This window comes from Xenopus tropicalis, chromosome 3 (assembly GCF_000004195.4).
Source record: "Xenopus tropicalis strain Nigerian chromosome 3, UCB_Xtro_10.0, whole genome shotgun sequence".
NCBI classification, from domain to species: Eukaryota; Metazoa; Chordata; class Amphibia; order Anura; family Pipidae; genus Xenopus; species Xenopus tropicalis.
Window position 1 is genome coordinate 94,733,169 of NC_030679.2, and position 21,803 is coordinate 94,754,971.

The 21,803-nt window shown below is 38.0% G+C and overlaps 1 protein-coding gene across 11 annotated transcripts in view; it reads right to left on the reverse strand.

Moving 5' to 3' along the window:
• The window catches only part of ap3b2 (adaptor related protein complex 3 subunit beta 2), a 40,570-nt gene that overhangs the window by 2,624 nt on the left and 16,143 nt on the right, over window positions 1-21,803 (reverse strand). For 5 of the 11 annotated variants that reach the window (XM_031897675.1, XM_031897673.1, XM_031897674.1 and 2 more), the window contains exons 5-27: window positions 21,540-21,700; window positions 20,857-20,923; window positions 17,665-17,847; window positions 16,972-17,148; window positions 16,297-16,394; window positions 15,002-15,056; window positions 14,342-14,413; window positions 13,565-13,627; window positions 13,227-13,359; window positions 12,344-12,453; window positions 12,058-12,234; window positions 9,826-10,012; window positions 8,847-8,977; window positions 8,157-8,219; window positions 6,327-6,438; window positions 6,067-6,223; window positions 5,624-5,822; window positions 5,118-5,190; window positions 4,862-4,968; window positions 3,654-3,885; window positions 3,093-3,177; window positions 1,696-1,793; window positions 464-602 (exon numbers count right to left, since the gene is read on the reverse strand). In XM_031897675.1, the coding sequence (XP_031753535.1) occupies window positions 464-602; window positions 1,696-1,793; window positions 3,093-3,177; window positions 3,654-3,885; window positions 4,862-4,968; window positions 5,118-5,190; window positions 5,624-5,822; window positions 6,067-6,223; window positions 6,327-6,438; window positions 8,157-8,219; window positions 8,847-8,977; window positions 9,826-10,012; window positions 12,058-12,234; window positions 12,344-12,453; window positions 13,227-13,359; window positions 13,565-13,627; window positions 14,342-14,413; window positions 15,002-15,056; window positions 16,297-16,394; window positions 16,972-17,148; window positions 17,665-17,847; window positions 20,857-20,923; window positions 21,540-21,700 (2,879 nt within the window). 11 annotated transcript variants of the gene reach the window in all.

Sequence of the window (21,803 nt, forward strand, 5' to 3'; positions counted from 1 at the left end):
GAATCTACAATTTGAAGGGTTAACAATTTCAAGGTGTGCTAGAACTCGGGGCTGCTGACACCCCCTGAACAGAAAGGTGTATAACTGGTCAAAGTAGTCAAATACATTCTGACCAACAGACACGTTCATTAGCTTTAAAAGTCAGAAAAGCTTTAAGCTAATAAGTGTGCTCATTTTTTAACTCTGGAAAATTATTTAGGAAGGCCTAGTTTACATTTTAGTAAATCTACCTCATAGTGTTGCTGCTGTCCCAGGGGCCCCCCACAACCCCCCACCACCAGTGCAACCCCTCCTTTACCTTATACTTATCTTAGGGGCAATTGGAGGAGGGAGCTCAGCTAGGTAGTGCCGGCAAGGATCAGGTCTGGGTCGGCGGGCTCGCCAGCCCAGTCCAGCCTTGAGCCTGCATGGGACTCTGTGACTCTGTGGTGTCATATCCCTTAGTCAGTGTTGTTCCGCTTACCTGTATTCTTTGTCTGCACCACATGGCACACGATTCATGTTTGCAGTAGATGTTACTCTCTGTACGATGGCATGATCACTATTACACTTCTCTGACAACGACAGCCTCTCTGTGATCTCATTCATACCAGTGAGTTTGCCTGAGTTACAAGAAAGCAGAATTATTCCTATACATTAGTGATGCAAACCTTTTTAGTATTATAATTCAGAGGTATGTGTATACTAAATTTCCTGAGTATTACATAGCTTGTGTGAAGTTGTAAAAAATAATCAACATACAATATTCAAAACACACATATTAGCAGGCTCACACTGGGATACAAAACAGGCCCTGTCATTTCAAGTACACAGTGGCCCAGACAACACCCCACCAGCCCAATAAATAGTGACTGTCTATGGCGTCTTACAGCAGCTGCTCTGGTATTTGCCAAAATCCACAGATTTTTAGTCCAAGCAGGATTTCAGGACTCATTTTCTAATGCAAGGTGCAGTGCAAACTGCAAAACTGCATTCAGCAAAATATCCAAATTCTATTTACAAAGATACTTGCTCCTCTGTTATTGTGCCTTCAGACTGGCCCATCAGGACACTGGAAGAAATCCCTGTGAGCCCAATTGCACCTGACCGCAGCCTGCCCAAGATCTGGACCTTAAAGGGACAGTAACACCAAAAATTAAAGTGTATAAAAGTAATTATTATATAATGTAATGCTGCCCTGTACTGGTACAACTGGTGTGTTTTCCTTAGAAAGACTACTATAGTTTATATAAATACCCCGCTGTGTAGCCACGGGGGCAGCCATTTACAGGAGAAAAGGCACAGGTTACTTAGCAGATAACAGATAAAACCCCATTATATTCTACAAAGCTTATCTATCTGCTATGTGCCTGTGCCTTTTCTCCTTTTTCCCAGCTTCAATGGCTGCCCCCCGTGTTGACATAGCAGCTTATTTATATAAACTATAGAAGCGTTTCTGTTGCAAACTTACCAGTTTTACCAGTGCAGGGCAACTGTACATTATATTTTAATTACTTTAAAACACTTTCATTTTTTGGTGTTACTGTTCCTTTAACATATATAAAGAAAAAAAAGGTCCCTCAGTTCTGTTACACTGACCCTGGGATTTAAAAGGTATTGTAAGTGTGATCAGTTTAAATTTACTCTCAACTTTTTTGTTAAAATTATCTTTTATTACCAGCATTCCCTCCACAACTCTGGTTTTGTATCACTCACTTTGTTCTCTCTTGAACTCATTTTCACTCATGAAGACAGGCGCCATCAACTCTCCAACAGGTGGCTGAATAGACACATAGAAGTGTCGGGTGTGTGTGCTGTAAGGCAAACAGTTAATTATAAATATAGCAAATTAGCTAATTAAAACAGCCCCATCGTAAACCCAATACCACTGATGCTGAAATTTTTATTGTCTCCAAATACCATGTGTTTTGACAAAACCGTTGTACGTACAATTACCCTTTCAGAAACACATTTAGGTTTTTTTTACTGAAAAACAAAACTGAAAATTATTAAAAAAAAGTACCACCTTATGATTTAAGGTTCTCCAGATAAGGGGTCTTTTTTATAATTTGGAATCACCATATCAGGTCTGCTTAAAACATTAAATAAACCCAACAGAATTGTTTTGCCACCAGTATGGTTTATGTAGCTTAGTTACACAATAAATTATAACAAGTACGTCATCTGATACATGTGTGAATACTACCGTAGATCCTGAATAATATATATATATATATATATATATATATGCAAATATACATTAATATTTACAATATACATTAAATTATAGGCAGTATTGCAAACAAAACAATTAGAAATATGTTCAAGTACCCCAGTGGTGCATGGTCCCTGAACTCCTTCCTCCTCTGTCCTTTTGGTATGGTTCATTTTTTTAATCTTGAATACATTTATGATTGTTTTGTGCACCAAATAAACGTTTTATATGCCTGACATTTGTGTTACTATGCTGCTTAGTTACCATCAAGTAAAATGTTCTGTTTTATTACTACAGGAGAAAAAAATGTAAATTGTTTCTCATAGGGTCTATTTAAAATAAGCCTTAAAAAAATATAGCTTCATAAATTCACAATTGTGAGTACAGTTTTGACCTCCAGAGTCTCTCACAAGCTTAATGTGCTCTTATAGGTTTACACACAAGGAACATGTTTCCTATAGGGCAATAGAGCACAGAGTGATTTTGAGGTGTTTTGCTGATTGGTGAGTGGGTAGCAAAATGCCTGGAATTGCTCCCATTTCACCACCATGGTAATCTTTTGGACCCATAGGTCCATTTATTTGTCAGATGATTGCTGGCCAGGTGATTGGGACTGTTGGCTGCCATGCCCATGGGTACAAGCAATTGCCATTGAAACAAACAAGGTGTGATTTTATTGTTATTTTCTTGCAAAGCAACTGCTAGTGGTAAGGCCAGGTTAAATTTTCTACCCTGCAGTGACTGACCCTGGCATACAAAAGGGCATTCTAGTTATGCAGTTCTAAGAGAGCTGGTAATGAGAGAATCTCTTGGTAGGGTTAAAGTGCTATAGATGCATTTTTAGCAAAGAGTCTTTGATGGGGTTTGAACCTTACTGATGATTTTTTTACTTACTCACCATATCTGGAAATTGGCAGCCTGAGTGGAATCACAGAAATCAATGCCCATTATAACTGTTGCACTTTCTCCAGGAGGCAGACATTCTGGGAGAAATGAGAGAAATATTATGGTTGCTGCAAATGCTAGGAAATGAGATAAACACTAGTGATGAGCGAAAACTTAGCGAATTTTTCAAAAGATTAGCAAAACGGCGAAAAATTTGCGAAACGGCGAAAATGTCGTTCAGCAAAAAAAATTGTTGCCCGCGACTATTCCTCTGACACGCAAATATTCTTTTGACAATTTTTGGACCCGCAACTATTCTTGCAACAATTTTTTATTTTCTTTTTCTCATTCTTCAAGCTGGTGGTTCAAGTGGCCAGACAAATTGGTGCCTGCTTTTGGACAGTAATCCTCACTACAATCAGAAACAGGGCTCAGGAGTCTTTTGTTTTATAAATCAGTCAATTGAAGAAGTAAAATGGATATAGCACATAAACTATTAATAAATAAATAATATGCGTGCACACAGCTGGATATATGCCCAAGGGGTGAAATTCAAAGAAAGTTACCACTTTACCTGTCTCTTGAAACTCTTTAATTCTCATTCCAGAAAGAAGTTTGGGTTCACTGATTCGGATATTCTTTACTTCATTTTCTGTTTTATTGGAGATTTGGATCTGCACAGACACCATGCGATTATCAGGGGTAAAAGGTTGGCGGCTAAAAATGTATTCCATGGAAAGACCCTCCCCAGTCATGCGGTGCAGAAGTTCAAAGGTCCGGTCTGATGCAAAGGCTGGGCTTATCACCTGGTCAACAGAGATCAAAGATGAGAAGTGCGGTAAAATAATAGAGAAAAAGAGGATGGATGAGTTGATGTTTTGGCAGCAGTTTTTAGTGCCTGTCTGTGAAGGCCAAAGACTGACCTAGGCTAAGCATTTCCTATTTATTTGTATGGAAAGATGTGACTTGAGAAGGTGTCACTGCCAACATCTGCTTAATGCAAATTATTTTCTATTCTTTTCAATGGCAAGGATTTTGGACCACTACAATTCTCTTTGATAGCACCCCAAAGGTCAAAATCCCATGTGTGCTATAGGTATACATGGTAGTTTCTTACATAAGGATAGCAGGATAGCAATTACTGCAAACATGACTCACAAGCAGTTCTCTCCAGCTAGATTGCATATTTCATCCCTAGGGAAAATATCTAATTGTGTGTCCCAGATTTTGTGAGATTCTTTATCATGGGAAAGCTAATTCAGTATAACCAAAGCCTTCTGCAAGTAAATTCAGAAGAAACACATCCCTACACACACAGTTCAGACAGAAAATTATGCAGTTAGTCTTGTTAAAGAAACTTTTGGGTCTTTCAGTTGGTTAGCTGTGAAGAAAATGTAAAACTTTTTCAGATATAATCACAGAGCATTGTAGTTTTTTTGTGGTACTGTATGAGGTCACAAATTATTCTCCACATGGAAAGCAATGAAATAAACAAAATGGGCCATGAAAAGTGCTAGTGTTTCATAGTGAGGGCAAACAAAGACTCCAGGGTAGAATGCCTTCTTTTACAAATTTCTTGATTTGTTTTTGAACAATTGTGGCATGAGGGGAAGTCATTTATTCAAAATAACTGTTACAGGTATATATTATCTTATGATTTATCTTACAAATGGTAACAAAAAACAACAATCTAATTTAGTTTTAGAAAATAAAATATATATTTTTTTTATTATTATTAAAAGGTTAACTGATTCTCAGTCAAGTTTGTTGGTGTTTCCATACCGTAGGAGTCAAAGCGGAGTCTGTCAGGGATAAGCCCTCCAGGTCGCTCACCAAGCTAGCAGATACAATGCTTCTCGACGTCACCAAAGGTGCAGAGGGGACAGAAACTATGAAAAAGGATAATGCTATGTTAATAAAGTTATTAACCACAACACAGTTTCTGAAAAAAACCAATGCACATTGGCATTTGCCCAAATATTCAGATTGCCAGTCAGGGCCTGCCGACAATGCCAAAGAACATACAATAATTACTTACAATCATCTAGATCCAGCAGTGACATTTCCTTGGGTTCTTTAGATGCTTTTGCAGTGGGTTTTGTTGCAGGAGGCTACTCAGGCAGAGATAGAAGAGAAAACACAGTGAGGTTTTCATAATATTCAATATGTTTTGCCTAACAATCTGGCCAGATAAGCATCTTTTGCAAAAGAAAGGCACTGAATAAAGGTCACAAAGTGCCAGATAACATATGACTGGTACTGGTTTTGTTTGGTCATATATATGACTGCTAGAAACACAGGGAAGAGACACAGTTTACATTCAATCTAGCAATGGCTTAAAATGAGTGACCTACAATTTCTGTTTTATGCTTATTTTATATTATTTTTTCTCCATAATCCTAATTCCTCCCTGCAATTACTAGAAGATGACTCTCGGCTTTGTCTTCTATGCTTGTATTGGGCCTTGTAGTACAAAAGGGGCATATCATTATTTATTAATTCCAAAACATCCTCAGACAAAACATACAATTTCATATTACTTACTGTCTTCTTCTTTTTTGGATCTGATTGTCTCTGTTCGTCTTCCTCATCTTCATCTTCATCCTCTTCCTCAGAAGAAGATTCTGTTTCAGATTCATTACTCTCTGAGCTGCTGCCATCCTCTGATGCAGATTTCTGGGATGTTTTGGCAGAGCTTCTCTTACTCCTAATGGGCTGTTTCTGTTCCTGGTCACTTTCATCACTGGTAGTTTGGGTATAAAAGCCTTTTTAGTTTCTACAAAGATAATTGTTCTTTATGACTTACTTCTTGCCTAGTGCTGTCCTCAGTCATTTCCCTTAGCTTACAGCAATATATGTACCATAAACATACAGTCATATTCCATATGAATATATTAATATAGTAACTGTATATTTATATGGCAACCATTTATTTGCAATAACATTTTACAACACAGTTCATTTTTGAATGCCACTATTCTTCTCACCTGTCCTCTTTTTGTGGAGTCCTTTTCTTCTCCTTTTTCTTTTCTTCTTTTTCAGATTCCTCTTCCTCTTCACTTTCCTCTTCTTCCTCACTACCTGATCCAGATCCACTACCACTGCTGTTTCCACCACTCTCCGATTCACTTTCTGATTCTGGTTCTGTTACAAAGACATAGTACATGAAAGCAAATAGGGACATACAAACTGGATATGATCCCTTTCTTACTGTCTGGAAGAGATCAGACTTGCTGATTCTACGTACCACTGTCTGCAGACTCTGTTGGCCCTGACTCCCCTTCTGAATCAGAGTAAAATGGTTTTTCCTCCCTCTCCTTTCTCTTTTCTCTACTTGGACACTTGGTCCATTCAGGTACCTGTAAGGAGAAACAGAAACACAAAACTGTCTCTCACACACAAAATAATAGGAAGTTATTGGTATAAATGTCACTGTGGTGTAATTCTTTACCAGATAAACAACCCCCATTAGCTAGAAAGGACTCTCCATTTTTATTATTTAGGATTTATCTGAGCTAGAATTAAACCACTTTAGGAGTAAACACAAAAAGGTGAGAAATCTGAGTGTAATAAAATAACTCCATGATTTTCTAAGGAGCTTTCTTGTCAATAGTCCTAAGAATCAAAGCCAAAGAAGAGGGGCCCCTAACAATTCATGTTCAACAAATGCTGTCGAGCTGCAGAGTCACTGACCTACATCCACTCAGTGAAATCTTTCTCACCACTTTGTTACTCCTTAACTATAAATGCAGTAAAGTTGTTAAGAGCATGGGCTCTTAGATGCAAAGGAATCCTTTAGGAAAATATCACCAAAAATAAGTTAGGCCTAATAAACTTGCTTGACCTTTGTATTTTCATTCATATAGTTCCTAATTAACTAAATGCACTAAATCAGCATTTGATAGTAGATTCACCCCAATGTCATTGAAGTGTAGATGGGGGAAGTGCTAAAGTCTTGTGCAGAACATGCACATTTTCATAATTTAGGCCTACAAAGTTATTAATTTAATATTTGTCCATATCTGTTGAAGAGGGTTTTTATGCATTTGGTGTAGCCCTATTTCTAAAATAACAAGATGTGTTTGATGAAATGCATAGCATTTATTTATTTTGGGGTAAAGTTGACAATAGTAGGGCAATACAGTGACAATAGAGCAAGATGATGAGAACAGAAAAAGAAGGCAAGTATACGTGCCAACAGAATCCATCACCATCATTTTTTTCTACCCTTTTTGTCTTGCCTAATTACTTTTACATTGCTAGAAGTTCTTAAAGGAGGCCCAACAATAGATAAAGTCATAAATATCCCTAATTTATTTTTTGTGATATTTTCTTTTGAAACATAATAAAGGCTCTAAGAAAGACAATGCGGTGTAAAGGGTGCAGCATAAAGGGTGTAAGAATTGAAATGCTTATAAAAGCAGATGCAGGAATAAGCATTGGCACTAAAGGAGCATCATCAGTAACAGATGTTGCAGCAAAGGAAGAAGCCCAAGGCAGCAATAAGAAGACTGATCACAGGCAGAAATATAGAGTGAAGCAGCATGTAGCAGCTGGAGGGTGTGGCCAGTTAAAATATCCTTGATTGGCCAACTGAGGCCCCAAGGCCTACATCTAGATAGTTATGGAAGCAAAATGGAGTAGAAATAGGAAGACCTGAAGGAAAAGACCATGAGTGTGCTAGGATGGTATAAGTAAAAATATGCAGTTGGGTGCATTTCTTTATAAAAATGTCTTCAATATATGAAGAAAGTAGGCAAAATAAAAGGTTGAACTACTGTACAGTAACTGGGAACACTGCTTTTGTGGGCTTTTTAAGTTGAGAGGAAACAGTTGCAGCAATGGGCATGCTCATAGGGAACAGTGATGAGAGTCAATTATAGCATATAATCAAACCACTTTAGCGAGCAGTTACACACAGGCACAAACTATAAACCAAATAGTTTGTTTTACTGCAGTTCCAAGGATTCGCTGCAGGCTAGTGACAAAGTGCATGCATTGTAAGAAAGCAGTTGCAAACTGAGCAGACAAAAGTATATCACACTGGACAAACACTGCACACTCAGTCTGTAGACACCTCTTTCCACTCCCCCAGGAGTCCGATGTGACCATCCCTGGGTGCACTGTCCTCCTCCTCCTCCTGGGTAGAAGGGGAGACAGTTGGTTGCCCGACCTGATAATGCCACCAAACCTATCACATGCACTAGTCAGTTTCTTCCCAGTCACCACAAAATACAAGCTCCCTTTACAAACTACTGAGGATAAGATGAAATAGGCCATTGAAAGGTTCTGTGAGGTGATCTATACAAGCATCCCTGCAACAGTACTAAAGCTACACACAGTGCAGCAGTCATTGATTTTTTTCTAACAAGCAATTGTGATCTGTAATACCATAATAATATTGCAGTGAATTTGAATATTAATCATTCTCTCTGCATCAGCCTTTATTACTTACTCAGATTGAGTCCACTGGCTACTGTGTGGCTGACTTTCTCATACTATTTAGTTTACGAAAAGAGACTACAGAGGTATGATAGCCAGTCTAAGTAAGAGGGACATTCTGATAAAAAATATTTACAACTGCTGGGAATTCTAAGCCTAGAAGAGCAATAAGATAAACCTGGCACAGTAACCCAAAAGAGACAGAAGTGCAGGAAAGGCCAAGAGTAGCACAAAGGCTGACAAAGGAGGAGGCACAGCTGGGTTTAAGCTTGGCACAGTGGTGGGGATATCCCACACCCCCATATACTCAGGTTACAGCACGCACAGCATCCTTCACCTCCACGTTGCGCACAGATGGGTCAGGGGCTTCTTCTGGCCAATCTGGCAGTTCTTGGTAACCAACAGCTTTTGCATTGAGTAGATGAGACAGAGATCCCAACTGAAAATGATCACGATCTGTATGGAAGAAGAGATTGTGTCTGATTACTGCCTAAATATCTATGTGCTTATTTCATATGGGCACCATCTTTTTCCTTCGAAAATGTAATCCTTTGTTCTGACTACATTCCTCACTTCTCTTTTTCGGTGCCGTTTGGAGGGGTTAAGGTGGCCGCAAAATAAACTGAAAGTTGTCCACAAAAAAAACCCAAAAAACACTGGGCTGCACTTAAATTAGACATTTTCTAATCAAACAATAAAAAGAATACATTTCAAAACATGCTCTGACTATTTTATACTTGTAACAGGTATATTGCCCCATTAAATGCATTCATTTCTAAATCTCTGCTTTGCTTTCTGAATTCTTACCATTGAAAAGTATTTGTGTTAAATCACACATAACTCTGTGCAGATTTGCTTACATTATTTTTGGCTGTTTTTTAATATTTCCCACTAAATGTTCTTATTTACTACAATAACAGTTTTCTTTTAAATATTCTTTTGCTTGATATAACAAATAAAACACATGTACTCCCAGGTAAATGGTGAAATGTGCATAGGGTGAGCCTAGAGAAAGTGTGAATGTATATTGTATAAACAATATCAGGTCAGTACATCCACAGATGTCTCTTCCCAAAACATTGCTGTGGTGCCAATCTTGTTTAATTGCACAAGATCAATGGATATTGGACCTGTATATGTGTTTATTGTTTTAATGTATCTCAAAATGTAGAGCAGTAAATGCTTCCTGCTGATTGTCTGCCATAGGCAAATAAAACAGAAGCAAGCTTTAGCTGTGCAATAAACTATTCATTTAGATTCAAAAATGTAAACAATCATGAAATGCCACATATAGGCAGCATTACCTTTGAATGAGGACTCCAGGATTGGGGCAGGTTTTTGTGCGAGAAAGAGTTTCTTAGCGTGCTTGCTCAGAGCTCCACTTTTCTCTGTGGGGATGATCAGCTGGCGGATAAATCTTGTGCGGTCTCTGATGTCATAGTTTTGGTCATACTTGGCCAGATTCAAAACATATTGAGTAAGGAGCTTTGTCTAATGATAAAAGCAGAGATTAAAGGCAACAGTTAAGTTTGCTTTTTTGCATTTTAAATAAATTCCTGGAAAGATATGAAGAACGATAGAAGAAGAAGGAAAAAGAAAGAGAAAAAAGAACATTGAGCTGGGGAGTAGAAAAGGAAGTCACCCGGCATACATGGTACAGTAACCAGTCCAAGTCTTGCGACCCTATTCTAATTGCCTCAAATTTGACAAGGCAACCTCAGGCAAGGTAATCAATGTTTGCTTAGGTAGAGAGCCAATTATTTTCTTTCACAAAATTCCAGAAATGTTGGAGGTGTAGTGAAATTCCATTGTAGTGATATTCCTTTCTTATTGTAATATAAAAACTGCTGGTAGCAATGTTAAACAATGTATAGTCATAGTATAGTCATAGTTCACTTAATGTCCAGAAGGCTTAAGCTAGGAGATAGCATATTAGGGAAGGCTAAAAGTACCCATACACAGGCAGATCCGCTCGCTTGGCGATGTCGCCAAACGAGCGGATCTTCTCCCGATATCCCCCACCTACAGGTGGGCGATATTGGGAGAATCCAGGGTAATTTGATTGTTTGGCCCTGGGGCCAAACAATCAAATTATAATGACGGGCATAGGCAAAGTTGGTCCGATTTTCTAACCTGCCCAATCAAGTTCTGGCCGATTTAAGGACAGATATCGGTCAGCAGGCCCGTCGGGAGTGCCCATAAATGGGCCGATTAGCTGCCGTGTGCTTTATTCAAGTATGTGTTGGCCCTAGAGTGATGCATCCTCCAGTTTGCAGGGAAATGGTTTTTTCAGAACAGTAGTTTTCCAAAAGTAATGGCGTGTATGGCTAATATGGCGTGCGTTTTTTCGCACGTGGCGACACTTTGTGCACACTGCGTTAATTAGCGTGCGTTGCGTCAAATACCGCACAAAAATAGTCTTTGCGACTTATATAACGCAAACAGCATCGCCTCTAAATTAACGCAAGTATCCTTTTCGTGAATCGTGCGTTGAGTTGCGAAAAATAAGACGCGATTAAATTTTTAACGCATGCTATAAATAGCGCTCGTTTTGACACACTTTAGTGAATCAACCCCTATGTGCCTATCAAATAACTAATCACAGCCATTATAAATTACCTTTTAACTTAACTTTTTTATGCTTGCGTCACTCCCTACCTGTTTTATATTTCAATGCTGTTTACAGGTAAAAAAGGTTGGGGACCCCTACTCTATATGGTAATGTGCTTCTAGTGAGCCAACTATAGTAGCCTCCAGTACAACAGCCTGGTTGTCTAACCATGCACATAAACTAATTGACTAGCAAGGAAATATTTCTCAGAATTAGGTAGTGCCAGTCCTCCACAGGTAAGTGAAGCTTGCAATTTTTGAAAGACAACCTAGGTCTCTCCCCATACCAAATAAAGCCTCTTATACCAGAATTCAGGGTTTTGAAATGAGTTTGTAGAGATCTGTTGGCTCCTCATGCAACACATATAAAATGTTAAGTGGGTAACATACAGGCACAAATAGGAGGGCACAAGACTTTAGGTGTTGGCCAAAGACTGGACCAGATAAAGACTGGCAAGACTGGACCAGATAAAAAGAAAAGAAATACATTTTAGTACAGGTACTGCTCGGACCTGGAGTTTTCAGAATAAGGGATCTTTCCGTTATTTGGATCTCCATACCTGAAGTGTGCTAAAAATAATTTAAACATTATATAAACGCAAAAGGATTTTTTTGCCACCAATAAGGATTAATTATATTGTAGCTGGAATAAAGTACAGGGTATTATTTTATTATTACAGAGAAAAGGGAAATATTTTTTAAAATTGTGAATTATTTCCTTAAAATGGAGTCTATACGAGATGACCTTTACATAATTCTGAACTTTCTGGATAACAGGTTTCCAGATGACGAGCCCCATACCTGTATATCATTACACAGGAAAATGCAAAATTGAGAAATAAGCACAGGAAACCACCATATATATGCACAGTGTATATCAAGTCAGCATTTGCTCAGCTATGCCACTGTTTACAGTCAATACAGACCTGCTTGGGGTTGGTGAGATATAGCTTTGCAGCCAAGTTGATGGTCTGAAGTTTAACAATGTCCTCCTCATTAGTGAAAGATTTGGCCATCTTCCGTAGAACATCAGGGGCTATTTTCGGCACATGTTCACAGTATTCTCCAATGAGCCACAGAATGCTTGCCCGTGCCATAGGGACCTAGTGAGATATTATCTGGGGTCAATCACTAAAATACTGTCCATTGTGCATACTGTATATTTTGCTGTGCTGAATAGTAGATTATTTGCCTACATTGAGCTTTAAGTACCTGAATATTATCAGTTAACTTGGCCATATGCTTGATTATCTCACTGTGTTGGGCTGGTTGCATCTGCAGCAACTTCTTGATAACCACTACTGATTCTGCCACCACCAACTCTGAAGAGAAAGAAATTATCAAACAGTTTTACAAAACTCATACAGAAATGCAGATATAATTATTTGATCTTGTGATACTTTAATATGGAGTTAATTAAGAAAGCAACAATCAGCAACTGCAAAACTACAAATTACAGGCATGGGGCCTGTTATCCAGAATGCTCAGGACCTTGGGTTTTTCCAGATAAGGAGTCCTTCTATAGCTTTAACCTGGCCATACACGCACCGATAATATCGTACAAAACCTTGTTTCGTGCGATATTCAGTGCGTGTATGGCAAGTCGGCGAGTTGACCGATATCGCAGGAGGCTGCTGATATCGGTTGACTCGCTGATCGGGCGGGTTAAAAGATTTTGATCGGGCGCCATAGAAGGCGCCTGAGCAAAATCTGCCTTCAGGGCTGAATCAGCAGAAGGAGGTAGAAATCCTATTGTTTCTACCTCCTTATCTGCCGTTTCAGCCCTGAACGTTAGTGGAACAATCTTTCGTGCGACCAAAATAATTTAAACATGAATTTAACCTAACAGGATTGTTTTGCCACCAATAAGGATAGATTATATCTTAATTGACATCAAATATAAGGTACTGTATAATTCCGAACCTTCTGGTCCGAATCCCATACCTGTATCTTTACAGATCCCATACCTGTACCTCTATATGTTATACTATTTAAATAATAATAAAAAAATAATATGAATTAGTAAATATAAATATGTTCCTGCCTAACTTGAACATAAAAGTAGGTGTACACAAGTACATTATAACACACTTACCGTCCCTATTTGACAGCAACTGTACAAGACCATTTAGACAGGTGTCGCGGACTTTACCAATGTTGGTGGCACATCGACCAATTGCCTGAATGGTGGCAGCAACAAAATCTTTATCCATGCTGCGAATGTATGTCTGGCAGAAAAGAGAAGTTTCAGGTCTTAAAGTGTATGCTGCACTTGCCTACAAAATAAGCTATTTCAGTACATGACCCAGTACTTTTATTTAAGATAAAACTGATCATATCAGATTGAGTTCTTTATCCCTATAGGAAATAAAGCTAATTTTCTGAAAGGCTTTCCTTTAACATGGCACAATTTAATCAGTCATTAAGAGTTACCTGAAATTCTCGGAGTATAGTAGAAATGTTGGTTTCATTAGCCAGGTTAGTCAAGACTTCTAGCTGTTTAGAGAATGAAAATCACATGATCATGATTTACCCTGGAGAATAATTATTGACACCTCTTCATATAAAATAATCATTGTTCATCATCCTTTTGGCCATTAGGGCTACAACCACTACATATTATATTTTGTCAGACCCTTCAAAAACTTCAGAGATTGATATGAACACATATTATTTGCATTTAGGTTACTAAAATGTAATCCAAAATACAGATGGTGCATATGGTTGAACAGTGGCCAAATGCTACCTTTTAAATTACCTACTTGTCATACAATCCAATACAGAAAGTTTTCAAACATGTGTAATTTAACTTTGGAGTAGTAAAGTATAGCTTCCAGTCAGGAATTGTCTTTATTTGCCAGAAGCAAAGCTGATGAAAGAAACATTAATAGGGATTATTACCCAGAAGTAAAATCTATACCAGTTTTGTTAATTCTCCCCATGTAACTTAAATACAATTCTAGCATTCTCCACCTAACAGATTACATAATTATTTATATAACTTCTTTCTTTCATATGTAAATATGAAAGGAAGAAGTTATATAAATAATTATGAATTTAGGATCTTATGGTAATTGCTTGGCTTTGTGCACATAATTATGGTCAACACAAGGAGCTACAATAGAAAAAGTCTTGCTTTAAACCTTATGTAATTCCTATTCTGTCTTAACATAATGCTACCATCATATGTGAATAAACACTCCTACTTACCTTAAGAATCTTAATCTGAGTTGGATCAGTGGATCGAATATAGAAACTTTTAAGATACGGTTCAAACATCCCCTATAAAGAAAAAGAAATATGAGGCACATAATAAATGTGTAGAAAAGGAATGGTAAAAATGAAAAACAAACAGTAACAAAGCACTGCAATCTGCAAGGAGTCTGTATGTTCTCCATGTGTCTGTGTGGGTTTTCTCATGGTACTCGGGTTTTCTCCTGCACTCTAAAATCATACAGGCAGGTTAACTGGCTCTTGAGGAATTTAAAACTAAGGCATGTTACTGTGACTGACAAATTAGACTGTAAGCTCCACAGCAGTCAAGACCAATGTGAATCATAAACAGACTTTGCATATCAGTGTGTAACATGGCGCCACAATATAAAGCAGAATAATCATTTAAAATAGGTAATGATGCTGTGCCATAGGGAGACATGAAAGTGTTTTAGAACACTGACTATCATGTTAATATTAAAAAAGTACATAAGTTAAAAAACTGATTCTGGACTCTTTGTCCATTCAGTAAAAGAGCTTAATTATAGTAAGACACCTTAAATATGCCCAGTCTTCTGCATGCTATTCTGCGTTTATGTTATTAATACTTATAGAAGCCTCCCACTGAAAGCCTTGTGCTATGTACAGAAATCTTACCCTTCTCTTGATGGACATGGTGGCCACGTTATGGAGTACCACGTATTGTACTTCACTGGTGAGAGAAGTTAAGAAATGAACAGTTATTTACAGAATGGCTTGTTAATATCTCTGACTTAAGATATTAAGATTCACAATTCAAGATGTGCCATTACTGTGTTGAAAAACAGCCTCCACTACTGCATCTCACCCAAAAATATGATAGTGATGCAGGATAACTACACCCCTAAGGCAGTAAGTAGTAGACTCCCTAGGAAACATCAATATGAGGTGGCAAATAGACATTTCAGGACTAGATGATAAATATGGAGAGATGCACTTATAATAAGAAAGATTTATAAAAATTACATTCATAAACAGGACCTATATTAAGCCATACACACCCTATGGGGTGGCAAAACTTTACCCAAATGCACCAGAACTGTTTGCAAAATACAGTGCTGGGAGTGGACCCCCGCTTTCATAGTGTCTAAAGATGCTCAGAACTGCAGAGGTTCTGGGTCCAGATTTTCAAATAGCCCTGAGAAGAGGTTAGCCCTCCCCAATATGTATTCGACCAGCCTCTCTGGAGGTTGCAGCCAACCTCAGTTAAATACTTATGCTTGATTCTTTATTACATTGGGAATCTACTGTTATGCTCTCTTTAAATTTCTGGACAAAAACTAATTAATGACTCACTGTCTAGTCATAAGCTAACCTATGTAGCCAGAGGATGCCATACGTAGTACAGTTGAGTGGAAATGTAGAATCAACAGTACTATGGTCTTTTTATGTGGGTGCATTAGAGTCTATACTGTATGGGACTAAAAGGGTTAACCTGTGTAAAATGTTGAACTTGAGGTACAGTATTTATGTATTTTTATGTACTCAACAATGTAAATGTATTTAAATGATAAAAGCACCAAAGGAGAATATAAACTTGTTTGGGTCCTCTACCTATTGTATCAGTTATTGGCTACTTTGTGTGTAAATCTGATATATGATATGGCTAAATCTGATATATGATATGGCTAAATCTGATATATGATATGGCTAAATCTGATATATGATATGGCTAAGCAAAAATAAAACAACCAGGTGGTTGAGAATATAGGAAGATACATGAAAGTATTTAATGTAGTAACTTTCCCAGTTCCACATACTATGAAGAACATTCACTGCAGCTTATGTAATGGTGGATTTGGGAGTACTATTCACATTTTGTTGGTAACTTAAATATAAATATATATATTTAAAATCAAAGAACCCCATTTCCACTGAGAAATGAATGACAGATGTTAAGTAGCTCTTCTAACCTGTGACTTCGCAGTAACCGAACCAGTGCCTTTGCGATTACCCCAACTTCCGCTTTTGGTGCCAGGTGGAAATAAAGTTGTGCCACAGCCATAACCACCTTATAAAAAAAAAGACATAAGTATTGTACTTTCAGCTTTACTGCAACAAATAAAAATGAAAACCAGAGTTATATAATAAAATTATGTATGTTATAATAAATTAACCCTTTAAAGGACGCCAACGCAAAAAATATTTTTTGACTAATATACATAATTCTAAGCAACTTTTCAATCTATTTATTGTTTATTTACATCTTTCGTGCTTTAAAAGTTATTTGTAAATAAAATTGCTGCTGAAAGCATTTGCTTAACTCCTGGTTATGACTTTTTAAACAATGTTGCAAAGATCAGTCTCCTCCAGCAAGACAGGTCTGCTGCCTTGTGTTACATTGTTTCAAAAGTCAGTGCCACCAGTACAGGCAAACACTGCTTATAATAGCAATAATATATACAAATATTATATGCAAATAACTTAAATATGTATATTGCAAAGCTGCTTAGAATTATAAGGCAAACATTTTTTTTGGGTTGACATGTCCTTTAAAGCTAGTTCTGTAGATTTAAGCTTTAGACATTTCACATTTCACAATAGAAATTCAGCTCAGTTTAGCTGTGCTATTAAATGCATTTTCTTACAGCTGCGTTGCGACTCTGTAGGAGAGGTTTGGTATTACGGAGCAGAAGCCGATGGTCTGGATCCATAACATAAGGCTTGTGTTTAACCATGGAAGATGGTTCTGACTTCTCTTTCCCTCCTTCATCATCATCTGAACCATAAAAAGCTTTCTCCGGGTTCTCCTCTAGTAGAGACTCCTAGAAGAATGTCAGAAAAGAACTGTTGGATAATGTGGGGAAAATGTGTGAACAAATGAACAATTCTCGTTGATGGAATTAGAAAAGTTGGGACCCCAACAAAGGTTGGAAGGAAAAATGACATAATTCATATTTGCAAAATGTTGCTGAACTGTAAATTTCAGAAACCTCTTCCAACAGCCTTCAGCTGGGGACCAATATCAAATGTCCTCTCTGCCCTAAAACCACTGGAAATTATGTGCATGGTTGCCCATTATCCCTATTATCTAGAGACAGCATCAACATTCATCCTCTGCCCCTGGAGTTTATTTATTATTATTTTTTTAAATTGCAAAAAGTTCCTAAAAATCATTGTTAAATATTGCCTTTAATATTGCTATGAAAAGAATGTAGGGACTTGGAGCAGTGTGAGGTAAAGAGGCAGACAGAACAGTGAAAATTGCTAGCTTGTAGTACAGACAGAAAGTCAGGACAGGCTCATTAGGAAAAGAAATGATGATGTAGCATGTCACTCACATTTTGGTTGGGATTTAAGAACTGTGTACGTGCATAACGTGTCAGCATATTGATAATCACCACCTGCCCCCACTCCTCCACATCTATCAGCAGGTTACACAGCTTGCGGTAATTCTTATGGATCAAATCTATGCGCTCGGGGCAGACCTCTTCAAATGCCATCACCACACTGCCTGCAACCAGCTTGAAAAGACGAGAGAATGAATTAGGCATACAACATCTGCAGCAAAGGAATAAAGGCTCTTTCTGCACCATAAAACAGATAATATTTATATCTTATTTATATGGTGCCATGTAGCTCTACATGTTAAAATAATGTAATTACAGAATATGGGAACAATACAATACAGTAATAGAATAGAAATAAATACAAAAATACAATTACATTTAAGATTGTGGAGTGGTAAAAATGAAGAAGTGTTAAGAATGAAGATTTTACCATTTAAGAAAGTAGAACGCATTAAAGGAACAGTAACATCAAAAAATTAAAGTGTTTTAAAGTAATTAAAATATAATGTGCTGTTGCTCTGCAAAAAACTGGTGTTTTTACTACAGAAAAGCTACTATATAAATAAGCTGCTATGTAGCCATGGGGGCAGCCATTCAAGCTGGAAAAAAGGAGAAAAGGCACAGGTTACATAGCAGATAACTAGTAGATAAGCCCCATATAATGGGGGTTTGTCTGTTATCTGCTAAGTAACCTGTGCCTTTTCTCCTTTGAATGTCTGCCCCCAGGGCTACACAGCAGCTTATTTATATAAATTATAGTAGTCTTTCTGAAGCACCAGTTGTAGCAACCCAGGGCAACAGTATATTATATTGTAATTACTTTTATACACTTTCATTTTTTGGTGTTACTGTTCCTTTAAGTTTGAATGCAAAATATAATCCCCCTTTTTAATTCAGCTTGTTCAGTTAGACTTATGTAGGAAAGGTCCATAAACACTATATGAACTTCCAAAAATGTAAATGTATTTTTTTTACACAGACATACACTATTGAAATAAAACCATAATAGTTAGTCAGCGTTCTTTGAGAAAAGTTCCCTTCTCCCCTTAGGCTCACAGTGTATTGCAACCTGTTCTGTAACTTGAAGTCCCTTTGCTTTCCATAGTGGGCGGTGCATATTTTTTCTTAAAGGAGAAGGAAAGGCTAAAGCTGGCCATACACGCACCGATAATATCGTACGAAACCTCGTTTCATACGATATTCGGTGCGTGTATGGCAAGTCGGTGAGTCGACTGATATCGCAGGAGGCTGCTGATATCGGTCGACTCTCCGATCGGGTGGGTTAAAAGTTTTTGATCGGGCCTATAGAAGGCGCCTGAGCAAATCTGCCTTTAGGGCTGAATCTGCAGAAGGAGGTAGGAATCCTATTGTTTCTACCTCCTTATCTGCCATTTCAGCCCTGAACGTTAGTGGCGGATTGGAAAGATCGCAAATCGCCACGTTTGTGGCCACCTTAAGTCACTTGGGGGTGCCAAAATGTTAGGCACCCTCAAGTGACTTTAATCGCTTACCTTTTACCCCGGGCTGGTGCCCCTGTTAGGAGAAAACAGCAACAGCCTGGGATACCTGCAGCGAGCGCTTCCTTCTGTTATCAAAATCCCTGGGCCGGCCCATGTGCAGTAGAGTGAAAAGCCAACTTTTTTGTTAAAGTTCGGCTTTTCACTCTACTGCGCATGCGCAAGCGCACGAACAAGGAAGAAGGAAGCGCTTGCAGCCCCGGGCTGGTGCTGTTCTCTCCTAACAGGGGCACCAGCCCAGGGTAAAAGGTAAGTGATTTAAGTCACTTGGGGGTGCCTAACATTTTGGCCTTCAGGCCTGAATCCATCACATCACAAGGAACAAGGTGAGGAAGGAGTTGTATTACTATGTGAGCTTAAGGAGTGTGCAAACTGGTCCATGTGGTCCAGACATAGTATCATGGTTTCCTTTCAATCCGTGGGATTGTATGTGTTGTTTGCTCCAGGTCCCACTGCAAAAAAATTTCTGAGGGAGGTATATTTTTCCATTCACATCCAACATTAGTGAAGGAGAATATAGATGACAATAATTTTCCTTCTCTACAGATAGTATAATATACTACTATATTAACCTTTATTGTTATTGACACCTCAATGTGTGGAATATGAACTCTTTACACTTATTCTTGAAAAATATATGTATTATAAATGAATTATACATATGTACTTTATAAAGTTTTTTTGGTTTAAAAACACATTGGATTATAAGCATGGATGACATTATTGACTGAGAACAAAGGATTTGGACTATGTGTTTATAATATTTATTCTGTTTTGTAGGAACTCTGTCATTTGCTGCTTTTCCACTAGGTGTCACTACACTTTTGGGTTTTAGAGGGGTTGGGATCTCTGTGGTGGGTTATCACTTCAGGAAATATTATATCCTGTTTGTGCCTATTTGTGTCTTAAGTACTGCAATACAAAATTGGGAACACCCCTCAGCAACCATACAGATATTGTTGCTTTATTCCTATTTGGATAAAACTGTATATGACATCCATTCATTTTTAAGAGTTAACAGTTGATTACTAAGCAGCATTTGGAAAATAGACACTATGTTAAAATGACATACAGGTAACTATGGAAATGGCACATTTGCTGCAGCCAATCAGATGCCGTAGAACTGCACCTCAAAGTTGAAGGCTGTACTATAGTTAGACAACATACAATGCGCCACAGGTTGCCTATATATTATCTATTTTTGACAATTACTTTTTTTACATACAAATCTAAGCAGAGAAGAAAGGGAAGTCAATTTCTATCTTCTTCTTTACTAAAATAGCATTTTTATTAATCAAAACACTAGTCAATCAATATATATAAGGACCAGCAAATGGTGCTGATAGTATTGCATTTGTGGATTAAGGGGAGTAACATTCATTGGCCATAACCTTGCTTGGGGAGTGATCTGCACAGCATTGTGCCATGGTAATCCCTGTGAACCAGTGTCACCTAGCAGCTTACCTGCCAGTACACTAGCAGAGCATGACATTTAGTCCTTGCATGTGCCTCCTAACTCATTAACCCCATATCATCAGCCTAACTGGATGGAACGCTTGGTGTTATGGGCAGGGCTGTGGAAAAATTTACTGATGTTGCACTTACAGAAGCCTTAATAATCCCCAAGTCTATATATCAGTAGATTTCAGCAAGACAGTCAACTTACTGTAGTTTTATCAGAAAGAAGTTTCTCTATCACCTCAATTAGCTGATCTTTCTGGTCAGAATCCAGACTGGAGGAAAGAGAAGGAGAAAATGATAAGGTGAGAGTCCAAAACTGAATCTATGGCAATGGGCAAGCAGAAAAAGTGAGATAGATAGGGGAACGGTATGGCCGGTATTTTGTCCATGACTTATTTTATCTGTACAGTTTAATAAATGGTACAATATGAGTGCAGTGATCAATTAGTGTATTATTCTTTTAACGGAAGTGCAGGGTTGACTTAGGTGTAGTGCATGCCATACAGGGTACTTGTTTTTTTTCCACAAAAACTATCTTTGATAAAAGTATAAAAGTTTAGTCTGCAACCCTCCAGCTGTTGAAGGTACATATTGCCTGTTGGGAACTGCAGTTCAGAAATATACTAGGAGACAAATTAGACTTTCATACATGCTAATATGCCAGTTCTTTCACCCTAGTTTTGGTCCAGTTTCTACAGCATAAACTCAGTCAGTGCAAGCCTGAAACATGCAATTTGTACCAATTAAACTATGAAGTGTACAGTTTGGGCAGTCCTGATAAACTGCTTAAAGTGTAGGAAAAACCTACAGGCCATGTGTATAACGTGCAGCTTGGCTGCAGGAAATACAATGTGTGTTACTGGGAAATGATATATAGCATGGATTTACCTATACAACTTGGGTATAGCATGCGCTGCCGTCTTTCTCACGTAGGGAGACATATCCGAAGCTGCCTCCTTTATTGCTAGCATCATAATTGGCACTATGATTGGCACACGGATGCTAGAGAGAACACGTAGGGCACTGGCACGGATCAGTTGGTTGGGGTCCTAGAAGGGGAGGAAAAACACTCTTACTTATAGGCTTTTCCCTAAATCAGTCTTGACAAAAAATATGTTTCCTCCTACAGGTGAAGCTATTTTGAATTTCTTA